The following is an 18,207-nucleotide window of genomic DNA, read 5'->3' on the forward strand; positions in this document are numbered from 1 at the left end:
TACAAGTGAATGGTGGTTGGTGTTTTGAAGCAGAAGTGAAGCGATTGCCTGTAGCAACCATATTTCATTTCTTAATATAAGAAGCCCTGGGTTCACAACACCCTATGTTCATCGTATTACTTACTACATGAACATTAAGCATTTAGTATGTTTTACTGAAAGAGTCTATAAATTTAAATTCTCTTTATTTTCCCAGGAACTCTTTTGTTATAAGAAAGAACAGAGTCGAAATGTCCTTTGCATTATTGGTTACATCTTTACCTTGGGGATCCTTAAAATGATTTTCTACTGGAAACCTCAACTGGATGTCTGGTGTCACTGTGTCTCATGCAGCTTGGCAGATGCTGAAGTGATATTGCTCAGGACCACTGTAAGTAACCAGATTGCAGAATTAATGAAATCGATTGCAACAGTGAATTTCATGTGAAATCATTCCTTTACACTTCTCCCTATATGATTCGCTCCTAATATTTATCCCATCATCATTAAACCACTAATGAAAGTCTATATAAATTCCCTGTAATTGCCAGTCTTTCCTAAACCATAATATTTTGGAGAATATAATTAAAATATATATTTTCTCTGCTCATGTATTGAATATTATTTATAAATAAAGTGAAATTTATTTAAATGGATCACGCCAATGTAAGTTATGTTCTCACATGTAAGTAGTTGCATTTTAAAGCAAATTGATTTGGCATTTCTATGTCTATAAACAGCTAATAATCTCAGTGGTGAGCACCAGAACTCATGCACACATTCAATGTCTATTAGGTCAGTATTTGGTCAGTATTTTAATCAGTATTTACCGTATAAGCCAAAACCAGGAGTGGGTCCAAAACCCAGAAACGGCCATCTTTCAATTATGATTTTTCTCTATAGGTTCCACTCCTGGTTTTGGCTTACAAATACTGATGTAAATTACTGAATAAGTGTCAGCGGTATAGCACAGACAGTATCTACTGTGTATGGAACTACCTTAGCTTGTGTCTGCTCAATACACTCCTCATGCTTTAAAGTGTACAGTTATATCCACATACATGGAGGGAGCATTTTTTTCCCATTGAGATCAATGGGAAGCTGTTTAGTAGTGTTTTGAATGCATATTATAGGAATTTTGGGGGACATTTTTTAAGACCGGGGTTTTCAGAAGCCGGTCTTAATAAGGCCATGCACCGGCGGTGGATCTGCCGCAGTTATGTACAGTACAGCCGCCGGCCTCTGTATAACTTTGGCGGATCCACCACCACTTCTAAATGTAAGACAGCTGACTGTGCTGCTTACTGTGATTTGATCAAATCTGCTTGGACAGTACATTACAGCTATGACATACACACATGGACAAAATTATTGGTACCCTTTTCTTTAAAGAAAGAAAAACCCACAATGGTCCCTGAAATAATCTGAAACTAACAAAAGTAATAATAAATAAAAATAAACTAAAAATCAGCTAATGAAAATCAGCTTTTGAATTGTGGTTCAAAGTAATAATTTTAAAAGCCAAACTAATGAAATTTTCCTGGACAAAAATGATGATACCCTTAACTTAATATTTTGTTGCACAACCTTTTGAGACAATCACTGCAATCAAGTGATTTTTTGTAACTCTTAATGAGACTTCTGCACCCGTCCACAGGTATATTGGCCCACTGTCTCAGGTTTGAAGGGTGCCAGACTACATGTTTCAGCTACTTCCACAGATGTTCAATGAATAGGATTTAGAACTGGGCTGATAGAAGCCCACTTCAGAATAGTCCAATGTGTCGATGTTATTAGCTGTGTGTTTTTGGTCATTATCCTGTTGGACCCATGACCTGCGAATGAGACACTGGGTAGCACATTTCACTCCAGAATGGCTTGATAGTCTTGAGATTGCATTATACCTTGCACAGATTCAAGGCACACTGTGGCACCGCTCAGAAGGGAAGGATCAACATCAGGATTTTGTAATATGGAATTTGCTGAAATGGATTTCAAAAGCCATAACTTTATAACTTTTTTATTGACTGAGAATAGTTTTTTGTGGGAAAAGCTGTCATTTTTACTGGTAGCATTGTGTGGTACATATGACTTTTTGATCACTTTTTATATCACTTTTATGGGAGGTGAGTGGGCAACAATTATAATTTTGTCTTGTTTTTTATTTATTTATTTCTTCTGAGATTTTCCATGTGGTATTCATTATATGATAACTTCATTCTTCAGGTTAATATGATTTTGGCAACACCAAATTTATATACAACGAGTACCTGAGAAGCCGGTGAGGAAGAAGGTAGTGGTAGTGGCCCTGATGAGATGTTGTGTCATGGTGTATTCCCTCAGGCTGTCACTCTCTGGGGTTCAGTGCAGTGAAAATGTGAAATTAAAGAATCAGGCATATATGTAAGAGATTAACAAATGGCTTTCTTTACTGAGTGCAAATGGTAACTTGTGGTACATTCAGCAATAATAAATACAAGGTGCACTCTCTGTCACCAGATGATGAGGTATGGTGGCTGGTTAGATGACAGAAAAATTCTAGATGACTCTACTGATTCCTCTTTGCTACTGCTATAAAGCTGGCACCTGTGACTGTAGGTGTCCAATGGCTTTCAGATGTGCCTATCCCACCCTGGGGTGATGGGTGTCTGAAATTGTTCTCCCCCACCTCGCAGAGATTTGGATTATGGTGACGTGTGCCTTAACTTGTTATCCCTTACCTTGCAGCAGTGTCTGTAAAGCTAATTGTAGCTGGGCACTCTGCTATCTGGAGCACCGTAGCTTGATGGGTTTTGCAGGCCTTGTTCCTTCCTTTTCCTCTGGAGCAGTGTTCCTCACAGTAGAGATGGATTTCTGGTCCTAAGGCCATAAGGAACAGAAGCTGATGGACATTCTCCCTGTTTTCTCACTAGCCTAGCTAGCTCTCCCTCCTAAATGGGCCCACTCCTATTAAGAGGGGGTAAAATGGAGTGGTTAGCTCCATTCCCGGTGCCACTTATATGTCATTTGCTGGTGTAACAATACATGGCAAGTAAAACATTACTGTAGCATTATAAATCAAACAATTTGCAAATATCCAATTTTGGGTATTGCACATACACTGCTCAAAAAAATAAAGGGAACACAAATATAACACATCCTAGATCTGAGTTAATTAAATATTCTTCTGAAATACTTTGTTCTTTACATAGTTGAATGTGCTGACAACAAAATCACACAAAAATAAAAAAATGGAAATCAAATTTTTCAACCCATGGAGGTCTGGATTTGGAGTCACACTCAAAATTTAAGTGGAAAAACACACTACAGGCTGATCCAACTTTGATGTAATGTCCTTAAAACAAGTCAAAATGAGGCTCAGTAGTGTGTGTGGCCTCCACGTGCCTGTATGACCTCCCTACAACGCCTGTGCATGCTCCTGATGAGGTGGCGGATGGTCTCCTGAGGGATCTCCTCCCAGACCTGGACTAAAGCATCTGCCAACTCCTGGACAGTCTGTGGTGCAACGTGACGTTGGTGGATAGAGTGAGACATGATGTCCCAGATGTGCTCAATTGGATTCAGGTCTGGGAAACGGGCGGGCCAGTCCATAGCATCAATGCCTTCGTCTTGCAGGAACTGCTGACACACTCCAGCCACATGAGGTCTAGCATTGTCTTGCATTAGGAGGAACCCAGGGCCAACCGCACCAGCATATGGTCTCACAAGGGGTCTGAGGATCTCATCTCCGTACCTAATGGCAGTCAGGCTACCTCTGGCGAGCACATGGAGGGCTGTGTGGCCCTCCAAAGAAATGCCACCCCAAACCATTACTGACCCAATGCCAAACCGGTCATGCTGGAGGATGTTGCAGGCAGCAGAACATTCTCCACGGCGTCTCCAGACTCTGTCACGTCTGTCACATGTGCTCAGTGTGAACCTGCTTTCATCTGTGAAGAGCACAGGGCGCCAGTGGCGAATTTGCCAATCTTGGTGTTCTCTGGCAAATGCCAAACGTCCTGCACGGTGTTGGGCTGTAAGCACAACCCCTACCTATGGACGTCGGGCCCTCATATCACCCTCATGGATTCTGTTTCTGACCATTTGAGCAGACACATGCACATTTGTGGCCTGCTGGAGGTCATTTTGCAGGGCTCTAGCAGTGCTCCTCCTGTTCCTCCTTGCACAAAGGCGGAGGTAGCGGTCCTGCTGCTGGGTTGTTGCCCTCCTACGGCCTCCTCCACGTCTCCTGATGTACTGGCCTGTCTCCTGGTAGCGCCTCCATGCTCTGGACACTACGCTGACAGACACAGCAAATCTTCTTGCCACAGCTCGCATTGATGTGCCATCCTGGATAAGCTGCACTACCTGAGCCACTTGTGTGGGTTGTAGACTCCGTCTCATGCTACCACTAGAGTGAAAGCACCGCCACCATTCAAAAGTGACCAAAACATCAGCCAGGAAGCATAGGAACTGAGAAGTGGTCTGTGGTCACCACCTGCAGAACCACTCCTTTATTGGGGGTGTCTTGCTAATTGCCTATAATTTCCACCTGTTGTCTATCCCATTTGCACAACAGCATGTGAAATTGATTGTCACTCAGTGTTGCTTCCTAAGTGGACAGTTTGATTTCACAGAAGTGTGATTGACTTGGAGTTACATTGTGTTGTTTAAGTGTTCCCTTTATTTTTTTGAGCAGTGTATATTTTTCATAACATCCATAAGATGCATATTTTTTGGTCAATATAGCTGTGTGAGGGCTTTAGTTTTTATTGGTACCATGTTGAGGTACATATTTTGTTTTAAAGTTTTATTTAAAAAATTTTTTGCATTTGTTTACTTTTTTAAAGTCCCCATCTATTGCAGTCTATTTAAAGGGATTCTGTCACCAGGTTTTACCCCTGTCAGCTAAACATATGCTGATGTTCAGGGCGTCTTCACGATTCCTAATGTGGGCTTATAAATGTCATCTGTGGGCTTATTTAGCTAAAAAACAGCTATTACTGACCTGTCAGTCAAACAAATAAGGTACCCAAGGGGATGTTAATGGATGCAAGGTGCTGGCCGCACCCGCCGCCGTTCGTGCCCAGCGCCGACTTTCCAGACTTCTGCCACGCCTCCTAATCCTCTGTGCCGCCTCTCGCTCTCCCTCCCTCCCCCCTCCTTCTGCTGTAAGATCTCGCACTTGCGCACAGGGCTCTGCCTAATGCGCCCGTGCAGACTTCTCCTTTTGGCTTCTTACAGCGAAGTGCGCATGCGCCGGCACTTCGCTCAACCCCTGTATGCGTGAGATCTTACAGCAGGAGGAGGGGGGAGGGAGGGAGAGCGAGAGGCCACAGAGGATTAGGAGGCGGCGCAGAAGTCTGTAAAGGCGGCGCTGGGCACGAACGGCGGCGGCCGGCACCTTGCATCCATTAACATCCCCTTGGGCACCTTATTTGTTTGACTGACAGGTTAGTAATAGCTGTTTTTTAGCAAAATAAGCCCACAGATGCCATTTATAAGCCCACATTAGGAATGATGAAGACGCCCTGAACATCAGCATATGTTTAGCTGACAGGGGTAAAACCTGGTGACAGAATCCCTTTAATCTGTCAGTTTTTTAAACTGACACATATTTGCACTAGGGCAATTTGTATGAATGGATGAGCATAAATCTATCCTTAAAACACATTAACTCTCTGGCAGGACCTGGTAGGCTTTGGTACATGCAGACCTGGAGGCCTTTGTAAGGTTTGTTCCCTCTGTAAATGCCTTAGATGCCAGCCAGGATTGGTGCAAGCACCAATCTCGGCCACCACAGCAGGGTGTCAGCTGTATGTTGTAGCTGAAACCTGCTATAGATGGTGTTGTCTCAGTTCCTGAACCACTGCCATAGCTATGCCATAAATATACACGGTATGGTGTGTTAATGTACTGCATGTTATGCCATATGTATAGGTTATCGGTTAATAAACTCCGTCCTTTGCTGCCTTTGACAAGAGACTTTTGTTTACAGAAGAGCCTTCTTCCTTATCAAAACTCACTGTCATATGCTGGTGTTTATGTCTACAAGGCAGAATGAGGGAGAGGAAGGAGCAATTCACCCCCATCCTCTCCTCAGAACTGCTTTGCTAATGTTGGGTCTAGTATATATTTGAGTGATTTGATGAGTGATTTTTGTCAGCCAAAAACACAGAACAGCTGTAAATCTTTCTATTATACCTTATCTCTGTGTAGCCTTGCACTTCAGGTTTTGGCTCACAATCACTTTTGGAAATCACTGACCAAATCACCTAAGTGTAAACTAGGTAGCTCTTAAGCTGATAGGTGGGACCAGGGGCGGACTGGCCTATAGACCCTACAGGAAAATTTTCCGGAGGTCCAATGCCTAGGGGGGTCGGCCGAGCCCTCCTCATGGCCACTGGCCAGGTACATAACGATCTGATGCTTTCAGCATTAATCTAGGACAGGGAAGCTCCACCTGCGGTCCTCCAGCTGTTGTAAAACTACAACTCAGACGATGACCTTCTGTAGGATGATAGCTGTAGGCTGTCAGGTAATGATGGGAGTTGTAGTTTTGCAACAGCTGGAGGGCAGCAGGTTGAGCATGCCTGATCTAGGAGTATCAGATACTTATGCACTTGGCCAGCAGCGGCAGTTGACCTCCTGAATTCAACTGTATCACCATCCTCAGTATGTATGCTCAGGGCCGGCTCCAGGTTCATGTGAGCCTTTGGGCGATAAATCCCAGTGGGCCCCCTTGAGGCATTTTCATGTCCCTCTGTGGCTCCCACACAATATAATGACCACCAGAAGCCCCTATATAGTATAATGACCACTAATGACCCTTCACACAGTATAATAAGCCCCCAATGCCTCCAAACACAGTATAATGACCCCCCAGTGGCCCCACACACAGTATAATGACCCCACAGTGGCCCTCCATTCTGAATAATAACCCCCAGTCGCCCCACATTCAAAACAATGACCCCCAGTGGCCCCCACACTGGGGGTTTTACTGTATGGAGGGGGCACTGGGGGTCATTATACTGTATGATGCTCACTGGGGGTCAGAGACAGAAAACTTTAGTATGCCCCTGCCCCCCCAGCGGGTTCACATCACGTTTTTCCTATCGGTTTGATGTATACAAATGTGCAGCACTCCACATTTTTTTATCCTGCAGAGTCCAGTAAAAAAATGCATACGTTAACGTATGTTTTCTTTTTTACAATGGAACTGTATGGTGTAACGGACTCCACTGTACGGCATCAGTCTGAGGCATCTGTTAACGTATACATTTTTGGTATGCATCAAATGGATGGCAAAAATGGGATGTGAACCCAGCTCTAGTGTCAGAATAAGCACCAATACACAGCGGAGCAGCGTGGTGGAGAGGGGAGGCCGCCATGTACTGACAGAGCGCTACCTGGTCCTGGTGGTCAGGGATGAGGACTGTGTTTCCCAAAGATCATTTATCTACTGGGAAATACAGGGCACAGTATAAAACACTAGAATCTATATAATATAAAGATATTAGCCCTATCCCCGAATAATACAGTTAGGTGATCATTTATTATATAGAAATACGTCTATGTTAGGCGTATTTCTGACATAGATTGTGGCGTAAAGGTCCTTAGCACCGCAATCTGCATATTTTTTCCCACTCATGCCAGTTATTGGATACCACCGCCATACAGTGACCGGATAACACCTCTGTACAGTGATCAGATAACACTGCCATACAATGACCAGATAAAAGGGTATAAGAGAGAAAAGTACAGGGAATGACTAGGGGTACTGTACAGGGTGTGGTAAGAGAGCACAATGCAGCGTATAAGGGGGCACAGTACGGTGTGAGGGGCACAGTACGGGGTGGGTGGCACAATACAGGGTGGGGGGGCACAGTCACATGACCCTTTGACGTTAGAAGGTCCTTATGGGGAATGCGGTTCAGACGCCACTATATTGAGAAGCAGAGGATTGAGACAGGGGCCCGGGGCCCTGGATGGACAGGAGGGGTAGACACAGCAAGTAGGTGGAAGGGGCTCTGAGGGGGATTCATACAAGAAGTAGGGGCAGGAGGTCTGTGCAGGGCAGCAACAGGAGATAGGAGGGTGGAACAGGAGCTCTGGATACATGAGGGAGAAAAGGAGACAGCAAGGGATCCATGAGGATGAGATAGGACAGGAAATGGGGGGGCAGGTGTCATGGAGGCAAACTGCTTAATGAAGCAGTAAAACAACTGTCCCACAGAGAACAGACAGTCACAGTGCAGACTCACTGACAAACTCTGCGTGTCTGAAGCTGGTAAGGTAACCTGCTGCTCTGCTGTATGGAGTGAAGAGGGGGCGTGTCTGAAGCTCTGCAGCAGCCGGCCTCATGTGACTCAGAGGGTCCATCAGAGGGGTACTGCGTAAGTGAAATGAGAGCAATGAGTGCTTCTATCTGTATTGATGGAAGTGCTCATAGCAGCTCAGTGGGCCCCCTCAGGAGCAGTGGGCCCCGGCATTTGCCCAGGTTTTCCGGGTGCTGACACCAGCTCTGTGTATGCTGTACTGTGGTATTTGGTTTTGCTGGGGTGTTATTTTGTACTGCTCTATGGTATTGCTGGCCCTATCTACTTGTGTTGCCCCATCTTCTGTCTATTTGGATTTGCCTACAATTTGCAGCCACTGTTAGGCTTTTTTCCAGGGCTACTTTAAGTTCCCAGTCAGAACAGTCTCTATGCTATCTAACATTCCGCACACTGATAATCGGTGTACATACTGTACACTAGTCTTGCATTTTCTTACATGATGATAGCCTTCCAACCCTGCACTCTTGTTCTATTAGGGCCATGCCCCTTCCACTTCACACTCTTGGATTTAAGGGGGTTGACCACTATATATTACTCGCTGCACATGTGCTAATCCCAGCACATATGTACAACTAGTAATAGACCTTATTAAACTATCAGCACATATTTGATTGATATGTCTACAGTAATTCATGTTTACATGCAGGTGGTCTTACCTGCTTGATGGGGCTTAAGTCCCAAGAAAGGCTACTAATGAAGGTCCATGTGACCAGTCCCATTCATCATCATGTGCTAGTTCCCCTGTGTGTCCACAGTGTAATCAGTCATCAGTCCAGCTGATGAATGGGACTGGTCACATGACTCTTCATCAAGGACCATTTTGGGACTGCAGTACCATCTAGCAGGTAAGAGGAACTGGTAATAAAACTGAATTAGGCATACTAATATTAAACCATCAGACATTGGTGCCAGTGGTTTAAGTACAATTATTACTAGCTGAATGTATGTGCTGCTCCCAGGAATATACAGCTAGTAATACAGTGGATATAAAAAAAAGTCTACACACCCCTGGTAAAATGTCAGTTTTCAGTGCTGTAAAACAAATGAGAGAAAGATAAATAATTTCAGAACTTTTTCCACCTTTAATGTGACCTATAAACTGTACAACTCAATTGAAAAACAAACTGAAATCTTTTAGGTAGTAGGAAGAAAAAACATAAAAATAAAATAATATGGTTGCATAAGTGAGCACACCCTTAAACTAATACTTTGTTGAAGCACCTTTTGATTTTATTACAGCACTCAGTCTTTTTGGGTATGAGTCTATCAAGCATGGCACATTTTGACTTGGCAAGATTTGCCCACTCTTCTTTGCAAAAACACTCCAAATCTGTCAGATGGCAAGGGCATCTCCTGTGCACAGCTCTCTTCACATCACCCCACAAATTTTCAATCGGATTCAGATCTGGGCTCTGGCTGGGCCATTCCAAAACTTTAATCTTCTTCTGGGGAAGCCATTCCTTTGTTGATTTGGATGTATGCTTTGGGTCGTTGTCATGCTGAAAGATGAAGTTCCTCTTCGTGTTCAGCTTTCTAGCAGAAGCCTGAAGGTTTTGTGCCAATATTGACTGGTATTTGGAACTGTTCACAATTCCCTCTAGCTTAACTAAGGCCCCAGGTCCAGCTGAAGAAAAACAGACCCAAAGAATGATGCTGCCACCACCATGCTTCACTGTGGGTATGGTGTTCTTTTGGTGATGTGCAGTGTTGTTTTTGCGCCAAACATATCTTTTGGAATTATGGCCAAAAAGTTCAACCTTGGTTTCATCAGACCATAACACCTTTTCCCACATGCTTTTGGGAGACTTCGGATGTGTATTTGCAAAATGTAGCCTGGCTTGGATGTTTTTCTTCGTAAGAAAAGCCTTTCGTCTTGCCACTCTACCCCATAGCCCAGACATATGAAGAATACGGGATATTGTTGTCACATGTACCACACAGCCAGTACTTGCCAGATATTCCTGCAGCTCCTTTAATGTTGCTGTAGGCCTCTCGGTAGCCTCCCAGACCAGTTTTCTTCTCATCTTTGCATCAATTTTGGAGGGACGTCCAGTTCTTGGTAATGTCACTGTTGTGCCATATTTTCTCCACTTGATGATGACTGTCTTCACTGTGTTCCATGGTATATCTAATTCCTTGGAAATTCTTTTGTACCCTTCTCCTGACTGATACCTTTTAACAATGAGATCCCTCTGATGCTTTGGAAGCTCTCTGTGGACCATGGCTTTTGCTGTGGGATGCGACTAAGAAAAGAACTAGAGCAGCTGAACTTTATTTGGGGTTAATCAGAGGCACTTTAAATGATGGCAGGTGTATGCTGACTCCTATTTAACATGGTTTTGAATGTGATTGCTTAATTCTGAACACAGCTACATCCCCAGTTATAAGAGGGTGTGCACACTTATGCAGCCACATAAAAAAAATTTTTTGTTTGTTTGTTTGCTTCCCTCCACCTAAAAGATTTCATTTGTTTTTCAATTGAGTGGTACAGTTTATAGGTCACATTAAAGGTGGAAAGAGTTCTGAAGTGATTTATCTTTGACTCATTTTTTTACAGCACAGAAACCTGTGTGTAGACTTTTTGTATCCACTGTACATAGTGGGAAAACTCTTTAAACAAATACATTGGGGTTGTGGCAGTTTTTCTATTGTTGGTTGACAAATATGCTTTTTTTTCTGTGCTTTTTTGTTTTCTATGAAGAAGAAGTAGTAATTAGGGTCATAAGTGTATGGGATGCTGATGTAAGCAGTTACATCTTGGTCCTGGTGCCTTAAACGATCTTTAAGGTAGCTTGGCCACATAAGACAACACCAGTATTATAAAGTACACTTGACACATGGGCTGTCCTACATCTTTTGCATTGGAGTTGAGAAGTTAAAGGGGTTGTCCAGGATATTTTAAAATAAGTTTATAAGTAAGAAGTGTTATAAGGCTGTACTCACCTTTTAATTGTCCTGCCTTTCCATTGAGGCCAGTATGGTAGTAGATGTCCCATTCCTTGTCACATGATTGCTGAAAACAATCAGTAGCCTCAGTAGTAAGATGCTGCTTATGCATGTGTCAGCTGAAGCCAATGATTGGCTGCAATAGTTTTGGGAAAATGAATACAACTTCCAGACAGTAGGGACTGTAAATAGTGGTGTTTCAGATCTAAAGTGCTGGAGAGGTGAGACATTTATTAAGATATAGTGCTTATAAATATATAACATTTTCTGCTCACAGATTCACTTTACAATATCAAGGACAATCCCTTTAAGTCTTGGGTTATAATAGTAGTGAAATAAGTAGTCAATGTGGTGTGCAATAATTAGCAAACTGAATAGTCGAGTTTATACTTACTTGGTAACAGGGTAGTGTTTGTTTGCCTTTTTGTGACCACACAGGATGAATTCAAGAAGTACACCAAGAAGAAAGTAAAATTGATCCATTCAGATCTGTCACAGATTATGTCTAATGATAAAACACCAAAGGCGGAAACATCTGATCTATGCAAGTTGTTAATTAGGCCTCAGACTTGGGTAAGGTCTAAAAAATAATATGCTGTCCATGTATGTGTCTATAAATGTATATATAATTGTTCAGGGGCATACACAAGATTACCTAAAGCTGAGGAGGAAGACGGGTTAAAAAATCATTCTGAAGATTTGGCTGCACCCCTATTCTCATAGCTCTTACTACAGCGTGCTGAGAAGGAGAAAGGTTCCTAATCTCATCTTCCGTAAACAGACTGAGATCCTTTCTCCCCAAACACTAGCAGCCATGTACCCTGCTACATAAGTCTCTGTACTGTACAACGTGCTGAGAGAGAACACTTGCTAGGATAGGCAGGGGAGGCTGTACAGTAGAGCATAAAACAGGAGATGTGGCTGCTGGTGTACAGGAAGAAAAGTCTATTGTACTGTACACAGCCATACAGTTAGCACGTACTACACTACAAAAGAGCCAAATAATACCTCTACACCATGCCCATCACATAGTGACTATATAATGCTACCACACTGTTGTGGAATAAAAAAATATTTTACAAAGTCCAATGTTACCAAGATACAGTGACCATATAGTGGAGGATACCAGTTACACACCGCATACCACGTCCTTATTTATATTTGTTGGCTAATGTATCCCTAGATGTGTGGTGCCAGATAACTAGCTTTAAAAAAACAAAACATGATTTTGCGATATTATATCATGAGATGTCTGTCTATGCTGTGCGATCACCCAGTAGTTGTGCTGTGATTTGCAGCGTGCTATTGTGCTGAATTTATTTAATGAGACATTGGAGTCTTTAAAGGGATTGTCTGGTTTCGGCTAGTAACTGAACTAGCCTGGAATAAGGAATTGAGCACAGTTTACCTTGCAGATTCAGTGCCGTCACACCAGTTATCCTGGCAGGGTTCTATTCACATGGCTGTAGTGCTCACGTCAGCATTAGCGATGGACGAACATCTGCCGGGACGGTGCGCGAACGCAATCAAATGTTCACGAACCGCAAGTTCGCGGCGGGTCCCATTCATTTTAATGGCGGGCGAACCTGAAAAACCTTCAGCTCATATTTGCAGCCAAGAAATAATTACTAGAAGTGCACAAATACTCCCACAACATGGACAGTGACATACCAGATGTATTATTCTAATTTGCGATCTCCATTCATTATTTTTTTCAATGCGAAATATCGGCAATATAATTTCCGCGTACGCTCATGCGCAAATGCACTATACAGTACCTAAATGCACTATAAAGAAAGTATATTGGTATATGACACCCCACTTCAATCAGGGGGGACGACTGGTATATCACACCAGTAGAAATTATTTGTTCCAATAAGGCTTGTCCCTCTATATACCTGCAGTATTGCAGCAGAACCGCACACAACTGCCGCACAATACAAATGCACTATAATATACTTTCTAACATAGAAAGTATATTATAACATTGTACAAGGAAGGCAATCCATTAGAATATACATAAAGATAAAATGTAACCTTTAATAATGTTACTATGAGGGTCCATTCACATGTCTGAAAGTGTTTTGCGGATACGCAAAACATGGACATCGGCAATGTGCATTCCGCAATTTGTGGACCGCACATCGCCGGCACTATAATAGAAAATGCCTAATCTTGTCTGCAATTGTGGACAAGAATAGGACATGTTCTATTTTTGGGCGGAAACAGAAGCACGGATGCGGAAGTGCGGATCTGCAAATGCGGATGCGGACAGCGCATTCCGGCCCCATTGAAAATGAATGGGTCTGCACCGGTTCCGCAAAATTGCGGAACGGATGCGGACCCATTTTGCAGACGTGTGAATGGAAAAGATATCCCTCAAAATTAAAATAAATGAAATTATTAAAGTTAACCAAAAAGCATAGATGTGGTAGGCAATAACAAGTGCTCGGCGGCACCAAATCAGAAACCATATGTCCTACCACAATCCGGGGGGTTCCAGTGCACATCGATGAATCCAGGAGGGAAAGCAAAAAAACATCCATCCCTGGGCTAGATGATGATGTGGTATTGAAGGACAGGGTGGGCAAAGAACTATCCCTGAAATTGCCCTACAGGGGGGTGCTATTCTGGCCCTGATAGCCTAACCACAGACCACCCGCCCTGATAAGAGCGACCCCGTCCGGAACCTTACCCTATATAAAATTGGCCCTAGTAAGCCCCTAGCCCCTAGGCCCCTGACTTCCAGGTGATCACTATATAGATCTGTGTTTTTGACTCATTATAAAAGTATATTATAAGTATATCGCACCCCTCTGTGTATCACACCTATCGATAGCACACCTATACCAGTCCTTAAAATGACTTTTGTGGCCCTATTAACTAGTGTTTGGTGTCCCTAATAGCCTGTCCCTGCTCCACACAGCAACCTCTCCCTACACTGGCAAAAGACTGAATGTAAAATGGCGGCCAGATCAGGTTTATTTATAAGGTAGGGTGTATGTCCATGTGCTGAAACGTCTCAATTGGCTGTACTGTACCACCTGATGGATGTGTCATGGGTCAAAGTTCTTCACAATGTAAAAGAATATGGCGTGCGCGAATATCTCCATATGTTCGCATGTTCGGCAAATCGCGAACACGCAAAGTTCGCGGCAAAACGACCGTCGGGGCGAACCGCAAGGCCATCTCTAGTCAGCATTGCACCACTGTCGTTTTTTCTGAGACCAGACAATTCCTTTAACCAAATGTGAGGTAAGGTAAGGGTGGACACATCTGTAAGTGAATACCATGAGTTGAATTCAGCGACTCGCAGGTATTGTCTTCTCTGATTGGAGTTGTTCATTTTCTTGTTTCTTTATAATCCCCATAGTTGTATTTGATGGCTTCTCCTGGCATTGACTTATCACTTTATAATTTACTGCCCAGACTTCTTTGACGCCTCACGTTTCAGCATTCTGTCCACCTACAGTATTTCCCACCCTCTACACAGACATCCCATCCTGTTGCTACTTTAGGAGTATCATCCTGCCCTAAAATTTGTGCCAAATAGTGTCCCAGATAATACCATAATATTTGTGCCTCCAATGTGTCCTACACAGTAATAATGCTATAGTGCACCCTTAGTGGCTTCAGCAGAGTAATATGTCTCCTTAGTACCTCCACACAGTAATAGTGTCCTATTTTGAGGCCAAACACAGTAACAGTGCCCCCTTACTGCCCCTGCATATTAATAGTGCCATATTAGTGCTTTCTTCACCCTTTGAGTTCATCACAACACAGTAATAGTGACCTCGCACTGCCTTTGAACAGTGATGGTGTCCCCTTTAATGCCTCACAAATAGTAAAAGTGGGATATGATTGAGTATGGTGGGGTGTAGTATTTGAATGTATTTGTGTCATGGGGACACGGATACAGTTAAACTCCTGCACTCTCATCCACGCAGTTTTGTGAATTCCTGCTTTTATTCACTTCCCTGTTAACAAAAATGTCTGACAACAGTATTGTATTGTCTACACAAAACGTACTGTGAATTGATTTGATGAATTTGGTCGTTTTGTAAAGAATTTGGAAATTAATTCACAGGTACGATACATCAGAGTACAGAAGACTCGCTATGTGTGGAATCCATCAAAAAACATGTTTCAGAAAATTGGGTGAGTGTGGTGTACAAGCTTTGTTATGTTTCTCTATTGCTAGTTTGGAAATATATAATATGTATTTATTTCTATTTTAAGGGTTCTGGAAGAGAATCACTCATGTTCTGATATACATGCAAAGTATGGACTGGGATTAAGCAGTGAAGAACAAATAGCCAGGTACCAATGTTTCTATGAGTGATTTTTACTTATTTTTTCATACACTGCTCAAAAAAATAAAGGGAACACTTAAACAACACAATGTAACTCCAAGTCAATCACACTTCTGTGAAATCAAACTGTCCACTTAGGAAGCAACACTGAGTGACAATCAATTTCACATGCTGTTGTGCAAATAAGATAGACAACTGGTGGAAATTATAGGCAATTAGCAAGACACCCCCAATAAAGGAGTGGTTCTGCAGGTGGTGATCACAGACCACTTCTCAGTTCCTATGCTTCCTGGCTGATGTTTTGGTCACTTTTGAATGCTGGCGGTGCTTTCACTCTAGTGGTAGCATGAGACGGAGTCTACAACCCACACAAGTGGCTCAGGTAGTGCAGCTTATCCAGGATGGCACATCAATGCGAGCTGTGGCAAGAAGGTTTGCTGTGTCTGTCAGCGTAGTGTCCAGAGCATGGAGGCGCTACCAGGAGACAGGCCAGTACATCAGGAGACGTGGAGGAGGCCGTAGGAGGGCAACAACTCAGCAGCAGGACCGCTACCTCCGCCTTTGTGTAAGGAGGAACAGGAGGAGCACTGCCAGAGCCCTGCAAAATGACCTCCAGCAGGCCACAAATGTGCATGTGTCTGCTCAAACGGTCAGAAACAGACTCCATGAGGGTGATATGAGGGCCCAACATCCACAGGTGGGGGTTGTGCTTACAGCCCAACACCGTGCAGGACGTTTGGCATTTGCCAGAGAACACCAAGATTGGCAAATTCGCCACTGGCGCCCTGTGCTCTTCACAGATGAAAGCAGGTTCACACTGAGCACATGTGACAGACGTGACAGAGTCTGGAGACACCGTGGAGAATGTTCTGCTGCCTGCAACATCCTCCAGCATGACCGGTTTGGCATTGGGTCAGTAATGGTGTGGGGTGGCATTTCTTTGGAGGGCCGCACAGCCCTCCATGTGCTCGCCAGAGGTAGCCTGACTGCCATTAGGTACCGAGATGAGATCTTCAGACCCCTTGTGAGACCATATGCTGGTGCGGTTGGCCCTGGGTTCCTCCTAATGCAAGACAATGCTAGACCTCATGTGGCTGGAGTGTGTCAGCAGTTCCTGCAAGACGAAGGCATTGATGCTATGGACTGGCCCGCCCGTTCCCCAGACCTGAATCCAATTGAGCACATCTGGGACATCAAGTCTCGCTCTATCCACCAACGTCACGTTGCACCACAGACTGTCCAGGAGTTGGCAGATGCTTTAGTCCAGGTCTCGGAGGAGATCCCTCAGGAGACCGTCCGCCACCTCATCAGGAGCATGCACAGGCGTTGTAGGGAGGTCATACAGGCACGTGGAGTCCACACACACTACTGAGCCTCATTTTGACTTGTTTTAAGGACATTACATCAAAGTTGGATCAGCCTGTAGTGTGTTTTTCCACTTAAATTTTGAGTGTGACTCCAAATCCAGACCTCCATGGGTTGAAAAATTTGATTTCCATTTTTTTATTTTTGTGTGATTTTGTTGTCAGCACATTCAACTATGTAAAGAACAAAGTATTTCAGAAGAATATTTAACTCAGATCTAGGATGTGTTATTTTTGTGTTCCCTTTATTTTTTTGAGCAGTGTATTATGTTAATACGACCGTAAAATGTAAGATCAAAAACTACAAAAAACTAGACATTAAGCCCGTTACAATAACGGGCGCTAGAACAGTAGTGCTGGCACTGTGATGGGGGATCTGTGGATGGCACTGTTATAGGGGTTCTGTGTATGGCACTGTTATGGGGGGATCTGTGGATGGCACTGTGATGGGGGATCTGTGGATGGCACCGTTATGGGGGATCTGTGGATGACACTGTTATGGGGGATCTGTGGATGACACTGTTATGGGGGATCTGTGGATGGCACTGTTATGGGGGGATCTGTGGATGGCACTGTTATGGGGGGATCTGTGTATGGCACTGTTATGGGGGGATCTGTGTATGGCACTTATGGGTTATCTGTGGATGGCACTGTGATGGGGGATCTGTGGATGGCACTGCGATGGGGGATCTGTGGATGACACTGTTATGGGAGATCTGTGGATGGCACTGTTATGGGGGATCTGTGGATGGCACTATTATAGGGGATCTGTGTATGGAACTTATGGGGGGATCTGTGGATGGCACTGTGATGGGGGATCTGTGGATGGCACTGTTATGGGGGGATCTGTGGATGGCACTGTTATCGGGGGATCTGTGGATGACACTGTTATCGGGGGATCTGTGGATGGCACTGTTATGGGGGATCTGTGGATGACACTGTTATGGGGGATCTGTGGATGACACTGTTATGGGGGATCTGTTTTAAAGAGCAGACACCCAGAACTAATGTCTGTGACTGGCAATAAGGGCGGTCTCTGACTTTTGACCCTTAATCCCATGTGGATCCCTCATTAAGGTTCGGGATCCCTCCCCACTATGAACTTAGAGGAATTTTGATTTTAAAATGATTAGGACTAAAACCAGATGCCGAACATGGTGTATGGATCAAACATGGCCGCTGGATTATTGCAGAAACACTGTCCCTAGCGCAAGAGCGCTTGCCACGTCTCTCCCTATGCTCCGCTTACAGGACAATAGCGGAGACTGCGCTGGATCAGGGTTTAAT

At 43.8% G+C, this 18,207-nt stretch overlaps 1 protein-coding gene across 3 annotated transcripts in view; it reads left to right on the forward strand.

The window, feature by feature from the left end:
• Positions 1-18,207, forward strand: part of LOC120997970 (probable cation-transporting ATPase 13A5) — a 284,487-nt gene that overhangs the window by 27,712 nt on the left and 238,568 nt on the right. For all 3 annotated transcript variants that reach the window (XM_040428355.1, XM_040428356.1, XM_040428357.1), the window contains exons 2-5: positions 197-370; positions 11,682-11,816; positions 15,331-15,401; positions 15,483-15,563. In XM_040428355.1, the coding sequence (XP_040284289.1) occupies positions 197-370; positions 11,682-11,816; positions 15,331-15,401; positions 15,483-15,563 (461 nt within the window). The remainder of the gene's footprint in view (positions 1-196; positions 371-11,681; positions 11,817-15,330; positions 15,402-15,482; positions 15,564-18,207) is intronic.

Source organism: Bufo bufo, chromosome 4 (assembly GCF_905171765.1).
Source record: "Bufo bufo chromosome 4, aBufBuf1.1, whole genome shotgun sequence".
NCBI classification, from domain to species: domain Eukaryota; kingdom Metazoa; phylum Chordata; class Amphibia; order Anura; family Bufonidae; genus Bufo; species Bufo bufo.